This window comes from Hylobates moloch, unplaced genomic scaffold, assembly GCF_009828535.3.
Source record: "Hylobates moloch isolate HMO894 unplaced genomic scaffold, HMol_V3 SCAFFOLD_20, whole genome shotgun sequence".
In the NCBI taxonomy this organism is placed as follows: domain Eukaryota; kingdom Metazoa; phylum Chordata; class Mammalia; order Primates; family Hylobatidae; genus Hylobates; species Hylobates moloch.
The window spans coordinates 31,584,170-31,600,311 of record NW_026652295.1 but is presented as its reverse complement, the minus strand read 5'-3'; the positions used below and the strand labels follow the sequence as shown (position 1 = coordinate 31,600,311).

Genomic DNA, 16,142 nt, shown 5'->3' with positions numbered 1-16,142 from the left:
AGCTGCAGTCAGGAAAACAAGGACTCATTAAAGGGAGCTCCTGTCTGAAATATTAGAGACCATGAACCCAAATAGTCTTCTGTGACCCTGGGATTGGACAGACTCTGAGAAAAGAACCAATAGGCACTGAGCTTTGTATGAGTCATTGCTCACTGGGCAGAAAGTTAGTATGAAAGATCTGACAATATAGAGCCAGTGATGCTGTTAAGATGACAGATGGAGAACACTGACACTCATTTTAACCAGTCAGAGTCATGATGTTTGGGGAGATGATGTGTTTTCTTTGCTCTGAAGGTGATCTCAGATATTCTGCTGGCCCATCTACAGGGATTATCATTTCCCCAATTCTGCCACACCTCACACACCCACAGGACATGGCCTGGTGTGGAAGAAATGCTATCTCAGTGTGTAAAAGGTCATTCAGTGGCATGATTTAGAGAGATTAGAGTACCCATCCCAGAACTGAAAATGAGGCCTGGAGACTGTTTTGCCTTTGTTCAAGGCCGTGCTTCAGATTAGTGCACATTCATATTTTCTTCCTCCCACATGTCTGTGAGTCCTGAGATGTGCGGGGGATACTGGCTCCTTCCATAGGACTGTCATCAGGGTCAGCAGGGCTCAATCTAGGGGCCTTACACCTGGGAGCATGGACACACCACCTACACTACCGTGGAAGTATGCAGCTTTAAGGACACTGCCTCTCTTGGACTTCAGTTCTTTGTCTTCAATAGGGGGATGATATGACCTGCCTTTATAGCAGGGCTTTTAAGGTCAAATTAGATCAACAGATCTGTAATCGCTTTGGAAAAATGAGACTATAAATTATACAGTGAATGAGGAAGAAATGAAAAAATGTCATAAAAGACCCTACATTTTCCAAAACATCTGATTCTGTGGTGTTTATACTGAATAGTTTCATAAACTTTCAAAGAATATTACTCCTTAATTTAAAGACCTATAAATGTGATCCTGTATGACCTTCTAATCTAATAAAGAAAATGTAAAAGTGGCATCATTTGTTTATATAAATGTTAAAATGTAAATAGAAGACTAGCATGTAAAATTCAAGAGAAGAAAATAATTATGCAGTAGAAGGAGCCAGGATAGGATTGCGGGGAAAAAGCTCACGTTCCCTGCCATAGTCACCAAGACAGCATGGTACTGGTATAAAAATAGGCACATAGACAAAGGGAACAGAATAGAGAACCCAGGGATAAACCCAAATACTTACAGCCAACTGATCTTCGACAAAGCGAACAAAAACATATGGTGGGGAAAGGACACCCTTTTCAACAAATAGTGCTGGGATACTTGGCTATCCACAAGTAGGAGAATGAAACCGGGTTGTCATCTCTCACCTTATACAAAAATCAACTCAAGATGGATTAAGGACTTAAACCTGAGACCTGAGACTATATAGCTCTAGAAGATAACATCAGAAAAACCCTTCTAGACATTGGCTTAGGCAGGGATTTCATGACCAAGAACCCAAAAGCAAATTCAATGAAAACAAAGATAAATAGTTGAGACTTAATTAAACTAAAGAGCTTTTGCACGGCAAAAGGAATCATCAGCAGAATAAACAGACAATCCACAGAATAGTCACAATCTATACATCTGACAAAGGACTAATATCCAGAATCTACAACGAACACAAGCAAATCAGTCAGAAAAAACAAACAACCCCATCGAAAAGTGGGCTAAGGACATGCATAGACAATTCTCAAAAGAAGATATACAAATGGCCAAGAAATATAAGAAAATGCTCAACATCACTAATGATCAGGGAAATGCAAATCAAAACCACAGTGTGATGCCACCTCACTCCTGCAAGAATGGCCATAAGAAAAAAAATCAAAAAACAGTAGATATTGGTGTGGATGTGGTGATCAAGGAACACTTCTACCCTGCTGGTGGGAATGTAAACTAGTACAGACACTGTGGAAAACAGTGAGGAGATTCCTTGAAGAACTAAAAGTGGAACTATAATTTGATCCAACAATCCCACTACTAGGTATCTACCCAGAGGAAAAGAAGTCATTATATGAAAAAGATATTTGCACATACGTGTTTATAGCAGCACAATTCATAATCACAAATCATGGAACCAACCCAAATGCTCATCAATCAACGAGTGGGTAAAGAAACTGTAATATATATATGATGGAATACTACTCAGCCATAAAAAGGAATGAGTTAATGGCATCTGCAGCAACCTGGATGAGATTGGAGACTATTATTCTAAGTGAACTAACTCAGGAATGGAAAACTAAACATATGTTCTCACTGATATGTGAGAGCTAAGCTAAGAGGATGAAAAGGCATAAGAATGATACAATGGACTTTGGGGACCTGAGGGGAAAGGTGGGAGGGGGCGAGGGATACTGCTCAGGTGTTAAGTGCACCAAAATCTCACAAATCATCACTAAAGAACTCACTCATGTAACCAAATACCACCTGTATCACTATAACCTACGGGGGAAAAAACAGCATAACCATGAACCAACTAATAAAAAAACAACCTTGCCTTCAGTCTGCATCCTACCCTAGAGACACTTTCTCTGTGTCCTCACACTTGGAGCTAAGCTTCTGACTTTTGTCTCCAGTACACCCCTGAGGATCCTCTCATCATGGCCATCAGGAACCTCTGCAGAAGGTCAAATCCAGTGGGTTCTTCTCAGTGCCTCTGACTGGAGTTACTGATAATATTTGCACTGTAATTCACTTCTTTCTAATGAGCTACTCTGTCCTTATTTTTTTCCTATTTATGGAATCCTCCTTATCCTCCTTTGAAATCACCTCTTAATTATCATGTTCTCTCATCATAACCTGAGATCCCTGCATTTCTGATTTTTGGCACTCTTCCTGGAAAAGCTCATCTAACCTGCAACTATGCCTGATGACTCTCAGTTCTGTGGCTTAAACTCCTCTCCTGAGACCACCCATCATACACAAATGTTTACATATTATTTTTCCTTAGATAACTTTTAGATATTCTAAGTGCAATAGCCCCACACTGAACTCAGTGTCTTCTCTCAGTCAGGCTGTCTTCTCTCATTACCCTTTTTAATGAATGGAATCAAGCTGTTTGCATTGGGTTGGGGAGATGTTGGTCAAAGGATACATCCATTTCATTTTATTTAGGATACATTTCAAAAGATATATTTCATTGAGATTGGAGGAATAATTTTAAGAGTTTTATTGTATAACATGGACTATAGTTGCTAAGAATGTATTGTTGAAAATTGCTAAAAGGGTGGATTTTAAGTGTTCTCACCACAAAAAATAAGTATGTGAGGTGAGCCATAAATTCTTTAGCTTGATGTAGCTGGTCCACGATGTACATACACTTCAAAACAACATATTATACATGATAAATATAAACAATTTTTGTCAATCAAAATAATTTAGAAAAGTGACACACACACACACACACACACACACACACACAAGAGATTATTGCATTGGCCAGTCTAGGAATAAGAGTTATCTGGGAGTTTTCTACGTCTGATACCACCGACATCACTCACCAATAATCTCTTTAATGTCAAATTAAGTCCTCTCCTTCCATCATTTTACTACTGTGCCCATTTCCTCTCTCTTTGTTCAGGCACTATTAGTCTTGCCTCTTGAACCAACTTCTTCCACTCATGCTGCCCACTGTTGCCATAGTGATCTTCCTAAATTGCAAATGCGCCATCACTCTCCTGCTTAAAATCCTTCAATAATTCCTTATGACTTCCAGGACGGAGTAACCACTCCTGAGCTTTGCATGTAACATCTTGTCATGATCGAGCCCCTGCCTGTCTATTTTTCCTTTTCTCTTGCTGCTGTTCCACATACAAAGCTGGCTCCATTCACACTGAAGCAGCTGAAGTTCTTCAAATGTGTCATTGCCACACTGGGCTCACACTTTTGAACCTGCTTCATCCTGTGTGAGAAGTGGCTTCTGCCCTGTTTTCAGACTGCCTACATTGAAGCCATCTGTTCCCCAGGAAGCCTTCCCTGATGCCTTGACAGCAGCATCTTGTGCATGCCCCATATCTGCACTTATCCATCTGGGCCTGCTGTTGTCTTGTCACTTGTGTTCTCTTCTGTGAACTGTAAGCATCCGGAGGACAAGACCTATGTCTTACTTTTATTTGAATATTTAGCATCTAGCAGTGTTCAACATATAGTAGGCTTTTAATACTATTCTTTTACTATGACATTGTAGTATATGTTAATATCCAGTAGGACATAGGATATATTCTCTCTCTTTTCAATTTTTCTTTTTTTTTTTTTTTTTTTTGAGACAGAGTCTCGCTGTCACCCAGGCTGGAGTGCAGTGGTGCAATCTTCGCTCACTGCAGGCTCCGCCCCCCGGGGTTCACGCTATTCTCCTGCCTCAGCCTCCCGAGTAGCTGGGACTACAGGCGCCCTCCACTGCACCCGGCTAATTTTTTGTATTTGTAGTAGAGACAGGGTTTCACCGTGTTAGCCAGGATGGTCTCGATCTCCTGACCTCGTGATCCACCCGCCTTGGCCTCCCAGAGTACTGGGATTACAGGCGTGAGCCACCGCGCCTGGCCTCAATTTTTCATTGTTTACACACATTTATAATTCTATCTATAAGGATTTACAATTACTTACATGAAATGAATGAAATGAATAGAGAATGTTAGATATTAAGAGACAGTGTGGAAAGCCAGGCTGGGACTATGGATGCACTTACCTTAGGTACAAAATCTAGGAGGATACCAAAAGAACTCAGTAATAAAAGTCAATCATATTTTAATGAAACATCTTAAGAAATCTAAATTAATGGAAAAAATATATAATGAACAAAATGTCAAAAGACAACTATTCAAAGAAAACGGAGAAGCAGAGAGGCAGAAGAATTAGACGATTATACTGGCACATAAGCCAAGGAAGTAAAGATTTCCAAGAAAGAGGAAGTAGAGTGGAGTCAGAAGCTCAACAGAAGTCATTTTAGAAATCTTACCTAGGTTTTGAAATCCTTTCAGAGAGCAGTTTTACATAATGTGAGCAATTATTTCTCCTTCATCCCCATCATTCCAGAATTGAGCTTCTTCTCTGGCTTCAGAAATGTGGCCCTTCCCCTTGTCAGGATATGTTGGAGACGTGATGCATGCGGATGCCCTCAAAGTCAACTGGGGTTTTGGGGTGAAATTCATTGACTTTAGGGAACTCATTGAATTCTAATTGCTGTTCACCTGGAGGACCAGAGCAGGCACGGAGATGACCACCTAGCTTCTGCCTGGGACCTAAACAGGGCAGAGAAATAGGAGGATCAGGTATAAAGGAAGTGAGGAAGATGGGTCTGGGCTTACAGTTCTGAACTCAGAGATGACAGTAACTGTGTGTGTCTCGAGGCAGGTGACAAAATATATGAAAGGAAGAGGACTTAGGAGAGATCTGAATTCCAGCTGTTTTACAAACTCCATCTCAGCTTTCTTTCTCAATTCATGTGCTCCCTACCCCAAAGGCTGATGGAATTGCTGGCCCTTCAAGTTCTCTTCTCATCTGCAACCCTTCCCTCCTGCTGCACACTGTTCAGTGTCATCACTCACTTCTCCAGCCTCCTCTCTTCCCAGTCTCACCCCTTCCCAATTCCCACAGCTGAGCTGTCCTGCTGAGGAGTTCTTAGCAGCCCTCTGTGACCACAAGCGCAAGTTCCACTCCCTTCTGAGACAAAGTCCCCCATTTATTCCCTACTGAGGGGATGTCCCTTCCCCTGACCCTCATGGACTCTCCCAGGTGCCCCCCCTGTGGATTTGCTCCCAGGCCTGAGGTTTCCCTCTTTCCCTGATGGTGTCTGGAGGGCAAGGGGTATCTGTCTACCTACTGAGTGTCATAAGCTGCCCATCTCAGCACACCCACCCTCTATCTCTTCCTATCAGACACCAGGAGGAAAGGGGTTGTGGCTGTCTTTGTCTCTCACTCTGTGTGTATTTCTCTCGGGTACCAGGAGGATTTCCCAAAGATTTCTTTCTCCTGACTTTTCTGGACCCGTCCTGGTCTCCAAGCTCCCCTCCTGATTCTCTGCAGTGCCCAGGGTGTCCAACAGTTGAGCCTGGAGCTGGGCCAACTTGTCCGCTTCCTGTATGAGGATCAGACTGGACGACTTCAACCTCCTGCTCAGCCGATCTTCTGAGGCCTCACCCTAGTAGTTGGCAAGTAAGTCTATTTGCTCCTCTGGTCTGCCTGGCCCACACTTTTGGGAGAAAGTGCCCTAGAACCTGTACACTATAAACTGTGAAACCCTGTTCCTCCTGTTGGCCACACCGCACCTACCCACTGCCCAAAGTTCAGTCACTTCTAGCCCAGAGTTTGGGCTTAGAGTGCTTCCTTCTCTGCATGTTGTGTTAGCCTGTACCTTGGGAAAGTTACTTAAATTTTTTGAGCTTCAGTTTGTACATCTGTAGGATGGATGGTAAACACAATCAGCACAATCAAGTGAGAAAGTGATAGCACAATGTCTGGTGCACTGTAAGCACTCGATAAATGGCAGCTATTGTGATTACTGCTCTCATCATCATTGGTTTCAACTCTCATCAACTGATCTCCAACCCTGTTGACATCCCCGCTTCAGTCAGTCACTTGAACCTCTCACTCCATGACCAGGTAGCACTGTGTGGCTGTGGCCATGAAGGGCCAGTCTGTCACCCTCATTGTTGACTGCAAGATGTGAGTCACCCGGCCTCTCCCCTGAAGCACCAGCCCAGTGTTGGACACCTGTGGGGTGATAATCATTGGTGCCTGTATCCCAGATGAAGAAGTCTTTCAGGTAACCACAGAAATCAGAGAAAAGAGTGACTTCTGGCCCCCTGTCTTGTGCCCACTCCTCTTCTGGCCCCAGTATGCAATGTTCCTATATCCTAAGCCTTCATTTTTTTTTCTTGTGAATTTTGATTTACATTTCCTATCTTCAGGTCTGCTGATCTCTGCAGAATAACTAGATGTCCACTTATGTGGCAGGACCATCCACAGCCACTTATTCTGTCCTTCAGTCTTCATCTCTCCATCTATCCATCCCTTGAACCTATCTCTCTCCTCATCCACCCCATCCATTCACTCATTCACCAGCCCACCTATGCACACATCCACCACCCACTCCCCCAACCATTTACCCACCTATGCATCACACACTTACCCATCTACTCATGCATGAAGGCTTACATCCACTCACCTGTCCATCCTCCCCCTGCTTAATGACTCTCCCCTTCTTTACACCCATCTATTCGACTATGCTTTTGTTCATCTGTCCTCTTCAACTTATCCATCTATCTATTCACTCACCCACCCACTCACACACCCCATCTACCCATGCATACAAGGATGCATGCATCTGTTCAGCCACCCATCTATCCATTATCCTTCCTGGAACTCAACCGCTCTCTCCTTCAATACACTCATGCACCCATGTCTTCACCCCCTCACTTCACATCCAACTATTCATTCAACCACATATTCAATTCCACCCATCTATCTATTCACTCATCTGATCCCATCTACTCTGTACCTCCTGCTCATCTACCCACCAAGCCTTACATGCATAATTTCCTTTGCAGGAGTCCCATTGTACCTGTTTTGTGCCTTTCTTTTCACTCTGGGTCATGGTAGCCATATTGTTCAAGGTTCACTTCCTGGATCCTCTTTTCTTGGCTGCTTCCTGTCCGTACAGCCACTTCCTGTTTGTCCAGTTTGTTTTGTGGCCATCTTGGCCATGTTTAATTTTCCTTGGTCCTGGCATCACTCTTGCATCCAAGTGTTTGTCATTTTGTTTTGTGTCCCTTAGTTGTTCTCATATCTTCTGGTATTCCCTGTCAGTTGGACTGCTTCCTGTCTACTCTGCTACATCTTCTGCCTGCCTTGCAGTTATGGCTGCCTTTTCTACCCTGCTGCTGCATCCCACACCTCCCGCTCTTGGCACCCTTGAGCTTCTGCTGCCTTTCCTTTATGCTGCTGTCTGGGTCTTTGGGGTTGATGTGGGATATGGGAGAATTTTGAAACTGATCATTGCTGTCAGTTTGAAGGTGGAGAAGGGCATTCTGAAGATCTTTGTTTCGGGGAGTTGGAGTGGTGGTGAATATTTCACCTTCTCCCTACCCTTATCTTGGCTGTGGCCTGGATTTGGGAACAGGCATCTGAATGGAGGTGTGCAAGGGAGGGAACTGGTTGGCTTGGAGTGTACATGAGGGCCAGAGGAAGGGCAAAGCATCCTTGCTGGGAGAGGAACTGTGGGGTGTATTGTAGTGGGCTGCTCTGGGGCTGGGATAACTGAGCCCAAGAACTGTATGTTTTGCAAAAGCCAGTTATGAAGCTTGGGGAATGCTCTCCAAATTTACTTGGAGTATGGATACTTAACCTGTGCAGGGTTTTTACATTTTTGAACTTCAAATTCTAAATAAAATTTTGTGCATAAGGGCATATACTTTTTCTTTTCTGGAGAAAGACTGAAAGACTTAAAGTCCTCTTTCTGAAAGAGGCTCTTTGGGATTTGGATAGGTTGTGTTTGCTGAGGTGGGACTGGGAACTGGGGTGCAGGGAAGCCTGAGGTCTCCTTGGCATGCCTGAGAGTTTTGTGAACAGAGGCTTTAGAGGAGAACTGTGCGGCTTGGAAGTAGGGCTGGTCTGGTCTCCAGAGGACCTAAAATCAAGGTTAGAGTTGAGATGAGGGCAGGCCTGGTGTCCTGGCTGCTCATGGGCCCCACTGGCATTACATGTGTGTCTCCCTCAGGCTGCCCATGGGCCCCTGGGGACTGAAGGGAGAGAAGAGAGAGCCTGCAGTGCTAGAACCTGTAAGTTATGCTGGTCACAGGGCTGAGGTGGTGCAAAGAGGAGAAGCAAGTGGGGTTTGGTGTGCTGGCCCTGTTGCCTGTGAGTTTTAACCTTTGACTCCACAGGATATGCTCGTGGAGGGGCCCCCTAGTTTAGAAGGCCCCGCGGTGAGTCTAGCAGTGACCTGGTGGCCATTGCTTTCTCAGAGATCCCTCCTATGTGTTCATCTGTGCCTTCCCCACATATGCTCAGGCCTCCTCCTCAGAACTCCAGAGGGTCCTTCCAATAAAAGTTTTTTAAAAAATTATTTCAATAGTTTTTGGGGAACAGGTGGTGTTTGGTTATATGGATAAGTTCTTTAGTGGTGATTTCTGAGGTTTTGGTGCACCCATCACCTGAGGAATGTACACTGTATCCAGTGTGTAGTCTTTTATCCCTTACCCAGCTCCTACTTGTACCTCGAAGTCCTCAAAGTCCATTATATAATTCTCATGCCTTTGTGTCTTCATAGCTTAGCTCCCACTTATAAGTGAGGACATACAATATTCGGTTTTCCATTCTTGAGTTACTTCCCTTAAAATAATGGTCTCTAACTCCCCCTAGGTTGCTGCAAATGCTATTATTTCATTCCTTCTTATGGCTGAGTAGTATTCTAAGGTATATATATCATATATATCATATATATATCACATATATATCATATATATCATATATATCACATATATCATATATATCATATATGATATATATATCACATTTTCTTCATTTGCCCATTGATTGATGGGCGTTTGGGGTGGTTCCATATTTTTGCAATTGTGAATCGTGGTGCTGTAAACATGTGTGTGCAAGTGTCTTTTTCATACAATGACTTTTTTCCTACAGTAGTGGGATTGCTGGATCAAATGGTAGATATATTTCTAGTTCTTTAAGGCATCTCTGTACTGTTTTCCATAGTGGTTGTACTAGTTTAATTTCCCACCAGTGGTATAGAAGTGTTCCCTTTTCATCACACCTACCCCAACGTCTATTTTTTTTATTTTTAAATTATGATCATTATTGAAGGAGTAAGTTGGTATCACATAGTGGTTTTGATTTGCATTTCCCTGATAATTAGTGATGTAGAGCATTTTTTCATATGTTTGTTGACCATTTGTATATTTTCTTTTGAGAATTATCTGTTCCTCTCCTTAGCCCACTTTTTGATGGGAGTATTTGTTTATTTCTTGCTGATTTGTTTGAGTTCGTTGTAGATTCCGGATATTAGTCCTTTTTTGTATGTATAGCTTGCAAATATTTTCTCCCACTCTGTGGGCTGTTTACTCTGATGATTATTTCTTTTCCTTTGAAGAAACTTTTTAGTTTAATTAGGTCTCATCTATTTATCGTGTTTCTTTTGTATTTGCTTTTGGGTTCTTGGTCATGAATTCTTTGCCTATGCCAATGTCTAGAAGAGTTTTTCCAATGTTCTAGAACTTTTATGGTTTCAGGTCTTAGATTTAAGTCTTTGATCTATCTTGAGTTGATTTTTGTATAAGGTGAGAGATGAGGATCCAGTTTAATTCTTCCGCAAGTGGATTGCCAATTTCCCCGTACCATCTGTTGAATATGATGTCCTTTCCCCACTTTATGTTTTTGTTTGATCAGTTGGCTGTAAGTATTTGGTTTTATTTCTGGGACTTCTATTCTGTTCAATTTTTCTATATGCCTGTTTTTATACCATTCCCATGCTGTTTTGGTGACTATAGCCTTGCAGTATATTTTGAAGTCAGGTAATGTGATGCCTCCAGATTTATTCTTTTTGCTTAATCTTGCTTTGGGTATGTGGGCTCTTTTGTGGTTCCATATGTGTGGGGAAAAGAAAGAGAGATCAGATTGTTACTGTGTCTGTGTAGAAAGAAGTAGACATAGGAGACTCCATTTTGTTCGGTACTAAGAGAAATTCTTCTGCTTTGAGATGCTGTTAATCTGTAACCCTACCCCCAACCCTGTGCTCCCTGAAACATGTGCTGTGTTGACTCAGGGTTAAACAGATTAAGGGCTGTGCAAGATGTGCTTTGTTAAACAATGCTTGAAGGCAGCACGCCCCTTAAGAGTCATCACCACTCCCTAATCTCAAGTACCCAGGGACACAAAACACTGCGGAAGGCTGCAGGGACCTCTGCCTAGGAAAGCCAGGTATTGTCCAAGGTTTCTCCCCATGTGACAGTCTAAAATATGGCCTTGTGGGAAGGGAAACACCTGACCATCCCCCAGCCTGACACCTGTAAAGGGTCTGTGCTGAGGAGGATTAGTAAAAGAGGAAGGAACGCCTCTTTGCCATTGAGACAAGAGGAAGGCATCTGTCTCCTGCCCGTCCCTGGGCAATGTAATGTCTCAGTGTAAAACCCGACTGTATGTTCCATCTACTGAGATAGGGAAAACCGCCTTAGGGCTGGAGGTGGGACACTCGGGCAGCAATACTGCTCTTTAAGGCATTGAGATGTTTATGTGTATACATATCTAAAGCACAGCACTTAATTCTTTACCTTGTCTATGATGCAGCAACCTTTGTTCACGTGTTTACCTGCTGACCTTCTCTCCACTATTATCCTATGACCCTGCCACATCCCCCTCTCTGAGAAACACTCAATAATGATGAATAAATACTAAGGGAACTCAGGGGCCGGTGGGATCCTCCATATGCTGAACGCTGGTCCCCTGGGCCCCCTTATTTCTTTCTCTATACTTTGTCTCTGTGTCTCTTTCTTTTCCAAGTCTCTCGTTCTGCCTAACGAGAAACACTGACAGGTGTGGAAGGGCAACCCACCCCTTCACATATGAATTTTAGGATTGTTTTTTCTAGTTCTGTAAAGAATGATGATGGCATTTTGATGGGAATTGCATTGAATTTGTAGATTGCTTTTGGCAGTATGGTCATTTTCACAATGTTGATTCTACCCTTCCATGAGCATGGGACATGGTTCTACTTGTTTGTATCATCTATAATTTCTTTCAGCAGTGTTTTTAATTTTCCTTGTAGAGGTGTTTAACCTCTATTGCGGGAAGTCAGGGACCCTGAGTGGAGGGACTGGCTGAAGCCACAGTGGAAGAACTTAAATTGTGAAGATTTCATGGACATTTATCACTTCCCCAGTCAATACTCTTATAATTTCCTATGCCTGTCTTTACTTTAATCTCTTAATCCTGTCATCTTTGTAAGCTGAGGATGTATGTCACCTCAGGACCCTGTGATGATTGCATTAACTGCACAAATTGTTTGTAAAGCATGTGTGTTTGAACAATATGAAATCTGGGTACCTTAAAAAGAACAGGATAACAGCAATTTTCAGGGAACAAGGGAGATAACCATAAGGTCTGACTGCCTGTGGGGCCGGGCAGAACAGAGTCATATTTCTCTTCTTGCAAAAGCAAATAGGAGAAATATCGCTGAATTCTTTTCTCAGCAAGGAATAGCTCTGGGAAAAGAATGCATTCCCAGGGGGAGGTCTCTAAAATGGCCGCTCTGGGAGTGTCTGTCTTATGTGGTTGAAGATAAGGGATGAAATACACCCTGGTCTCCTGCAGTGCCCTCAGGCTTGCTAGGATTAGGAAATTCTAGCCTAGCAAATTCTAGTCATACGGGTTCTCTGCTCTGGAACCCTGTTTCCTGTTAAGATGTTTATGAATAACAATGCATGCCCAGTGGGACACGGAACCTCATCAGTGATTCTAGTTTTGCCCTCTGCCTTGTGATCTTTTATTGCCCTCTGAAGCATGCATGTGATCCCTGTGACCCATTCCCTATTTGCACACCCCCTCCCCTTTTGAGATCCATAATAAAAACTTGCTGTTTTTGCAGCTCAGGTGGGCATCACGGAACCTGCTGACATGTGGTATCACCCCTGGAGACTCAGCTGTAAATTTCTCTCTTTTGTACTCTTTCTCTTTATTTCTCAGACTGGCCCACAGTTAGGGAAAATAGAAAAGAACCTACTTTGAAATATTGGGGGCTAGTTCCTCCAGTAAACCTCCTTGGTTAGGTATATTCCTAAGTATTTTATTCTTTTGCAGCTACTGTAAAAGGGGTTGAGTTCTTGATTTAATTCTCAGCTTGGTCACTGTTGGTGTATGGCAGTGCTACTGATTTGTGTATGTTGATTTTGTATCCTGAAACTTTACTGAATTCATTTATCTGATCTAGGAGCTTTTTGGATAAGTATTTATGGTTTTCTAGGTATACAATCACATCATCAGCGACGATCAGTTTGACTTCCTATTTACTGATTTGTCTGATTGCTCTGACTGGGATATCCAGTACTATGTTGAATAGAAGTGGTGAGAGTGGCATCCTTGTCTTGTTCCAGTTCTCAGGGGAATGCTTTCAACTTTTTCCCGTTCAGTATAAAGTTGGCTGTGGGTTTGTCATAGACCGTTTTTATTACCTTAAGGCATGATCTTTGTATGTCAAGTTTGCTGAGAGCTTTAATCATAAAGCGATGATGGATTTTGTCAAATGCTTTTTCTGCATCTATTGAGGTGATCATATGATTTTTGTTTTCACATCTGCTTATGTGATATATCACATTTATTGACTTGTGTATATTAAATCATCCTTGCATCCCTGGCATGAAACCCAATTGATCACCATGTATGATCTTTTTGATATGCTGTTGGATTATGTTAGCTTGTATTTTGTTGAGGATTTTTGAATCTATTTTCATCAGAGATATTGCTTTGTAGTTTTCTTTTTTGTTATGTCCTTTCCTAGTTTTGGTATTAGGGCGATCCTGGCTTCACAGAATAATTTAAGGAGGATTCTCTCTTTCTCTGTTTTGGAATCATTTCAGTAGGATTGGTACCAATTCTCTTCTTTGAATGTCTGATTGAATTCAGCTGTGAGTCCATGTGAACCTGTGATTTTTTATCATTGGCAGTTTTGAAAAAATTACCATTTCAATCTTTCTGCTTTTTATTGGTCTGTTCAGAGTTTCTATTTCTTCCTGATTTATTCTAGGAAGGTTTTATATTTCCAGGAATCTATCTCCTCTAGGTTTTCGAGTTTGTGCCTGTAAAGGTGTTCATAGCAGCCTTGAATGATATTTTATCTTTCTGTAATATCGGTGGCATTTTCTTCCATTTTGTTTCTAATTGAGGTTATTTGGATCTTCTTTTTTCTTGGTTAATCTCACTAATGGTCTATCAATTTTGTTTATCATTTCAAAGAATCAGCTTTGTGTTTCACTTATCTTTTGTATTTTTTTGTTTCAATTTCATTTATTTCTGCTCTCTTTGTTATTTCTTTTCTTCTGCTGGGTTTGGGTTTGGTTTGTTCTTGTTTCTCTAGTTCCTTGAGATGTGACTTTACATTTTGTATTTGTGCTCTTTCAGACTTTTTGATGTAGGCATGTAATGCTATGAACTTTCCTCTTAAGACTGTTTTTACTCTGTCTGAGTGGTTTTCACAAGTTGTGTCACTATTATCGTTCAGTTCAAAGAATTTTGCATCTTGATTTCACTGTTGACCCAAAGATCATTCAGGAGCAGATTATTTAATTTTCATGTATTTGTACAGTTTTGAGGGTTTCTTTTGGAGTTAATTTCCAGTTTTATTCCACTGTGGTCTGAGAGGGTACTTGATATAATTTTGATTATCTTAAATTTATTGAGACTTGTTTTGTGGCCTATTATGTGGTCTATCTTAGAGGATGTTTTATGTGCTGATGAGAAGAATCATATTGAGAAGAATCATTGATGAGAAGAATCATATATTCTACAGTTGTTGAGTAGAATGTTCTGTAAATATCTGTTAAGTTTATTTCTTCTAGTGTAACTTAAGTCCATTGTTTCATTGTTGACTTTCTGTCTTGATGACTTTTTAGTACTGTCAGTGAAGTATTGAAGTCCCCACTATTATCGTGTTGCTGCCTATCTCATTTCTCATGTCTAGTAACAATTGTTTTACAAATTTGGATGCTCCTATGTTAGGTGCATATATGTTTAGGATTGTGATAATTTCCTGTTGGACTTATCCTTTTATCATTGTATAAAGTCCCTCTTTGTCTTTTTTAACTGTTGTTGCTTTAAAGTCTGTTTTGACTGATACAAGAATAGCTACTCCTGCTTGCTTTTGTTTTCCATTTGTATGGAATATCTTTTTCCACTCCTTTACCTTAAGTTTTTGTGAGTCCTTACACATTAGATGACTCTTGAAGACTGCAGACACTTGGTTGGTGAATTTTTATCCTTTCTGCCATTCTGTATCTTTTAAGTGGAGAGTTTAGGCCATTTACATTCAATGTTAATAGTGAGATGGGAGGTACTGTTCTATTTCTCTTGCTAGTTGTTGCCTGAATTCCTTATTTTTTTCTTTGCATTACTGTTTTATAGACCCTGTGAGATTTATGTTTTTTTCCTTTTAATTACATTTATTTTAATGCTGAATTTACTCCCATGCCATAAGTTTTTGTTTCTTCAGTTTCTTCTGGGATATCTTTTTCTTCTGGGCAACCTCCTCTTCTGGTTTAGGAACAATCTGTTCCTTTTCTGTAAGGATCATCTCAATGTGGCAGGGAGAGCTCATGTATGGGTTAATCCGACCATGAGCTCTGTAGGTCCGGCGGTGCATCTTAGGTGCTTTGTTCACGTGGATATGCTCCATGACCAGAGAATCTACGTCTAAACCCTTAAGTTCAGCATTACTCTCTGCGTTTTTAAGCATGTGCAGCAAAAATTCAGCACTCTTTTTGGGCCACCGACCTTGTGTCCAGCCCCACTGCTTGGCCTGCACACACCTGCCAACTCCACCATTGTAACGTTGGAATGGTACCCACTGTTTCTGTAAAGTGACATCTTTCAGATACTTCGTGGCTTTTCGTATATGCATACCCTTGATGGCCTGAGCAGTTTCACGAGTGTTCTTAAAGTGAACACGAAGATTGGAACCTCTTGATTTGCGTGATTTCGTGGGGTTCTCCGGGTCAAGTGAATAGCAAACCATTTTCACAGATTACCTCAGGCTGCTTAGGGAAAGAGCAAGATTTATGTTTTATGTTTAAGGAGGTTCTATTTTGGTGTATTTTGGAGTTTTGTTTGAAGACTTAGAGCTCGTTTTGGCATTTCGTGTAGTGCTGGCTTCATCATGGTGAAGTCTGTCAACATTTGTTTGTCTGAAAAAGACTTTCTCTCTCCTTCATTTATGAAGCTTAGTTTTGCTGGATACAAAATTCTTGCCTGGAAATTATTTTGTTTGAGGAGGCTAAAGATAGGACCCCTATCCTTTCTGGCTTACAGGCTGCTGTTAATCCGATAGGTTTTCCTTTACAGGTTACCTGATGCTTTTGCCTCCCAGCTCTTAAGATTCTTTCCTTTGTCCTGACTTT

The 16,142-nt window shown here is 41.6% G+C and overlaps 1 protein-coding gene and 1 pseudogene across 1 annotated transcript; one reads left to right on the top strand and one right to left on the bottom strand.

Annotated features, from left to right (window-relative positions):
- The first annotated feature begins 5,127 nt into the window (after nucleotides 1-5,127).
- Nucleotides 5,128-13,217, top strand: LOC116459785 (collagen alpha-2(XI) chain-like; annotated as a pseudogene).
- Nucleotides 13,218-15,182: 1,965 nt separating this feature from the next.
- Nucleotides 15,183-15,794, bottom strand: LOC116460250 (large ribosomal subunit protein uL22-like). Its single transcript, XM_032753984.2, has one exon. The coding sequence runs from the start codon at nucleotides 15,758-15,760 to the stop codon at nucleotides 15,206-15,208; it is 555 nt and encodes a 184-aa protein (XP_032609875.1). The 5' UTR covers nucleotides 15,761-15,794; the 3' UTR covers nucleotides 15,183-15,205.
- Between the last annotated feature and the right edge of the window lie 348 nt (nucleotides 15,795-16,142).

Coding starts and splice junctions, on each gene's coding strand:
- LOC116460250 (XM_032753984.2), bottom strand. CDS start 15,760: ATGGTTTGCTATTCACTTGACCCGGAGAACCCCACGAAATCACGCAAA.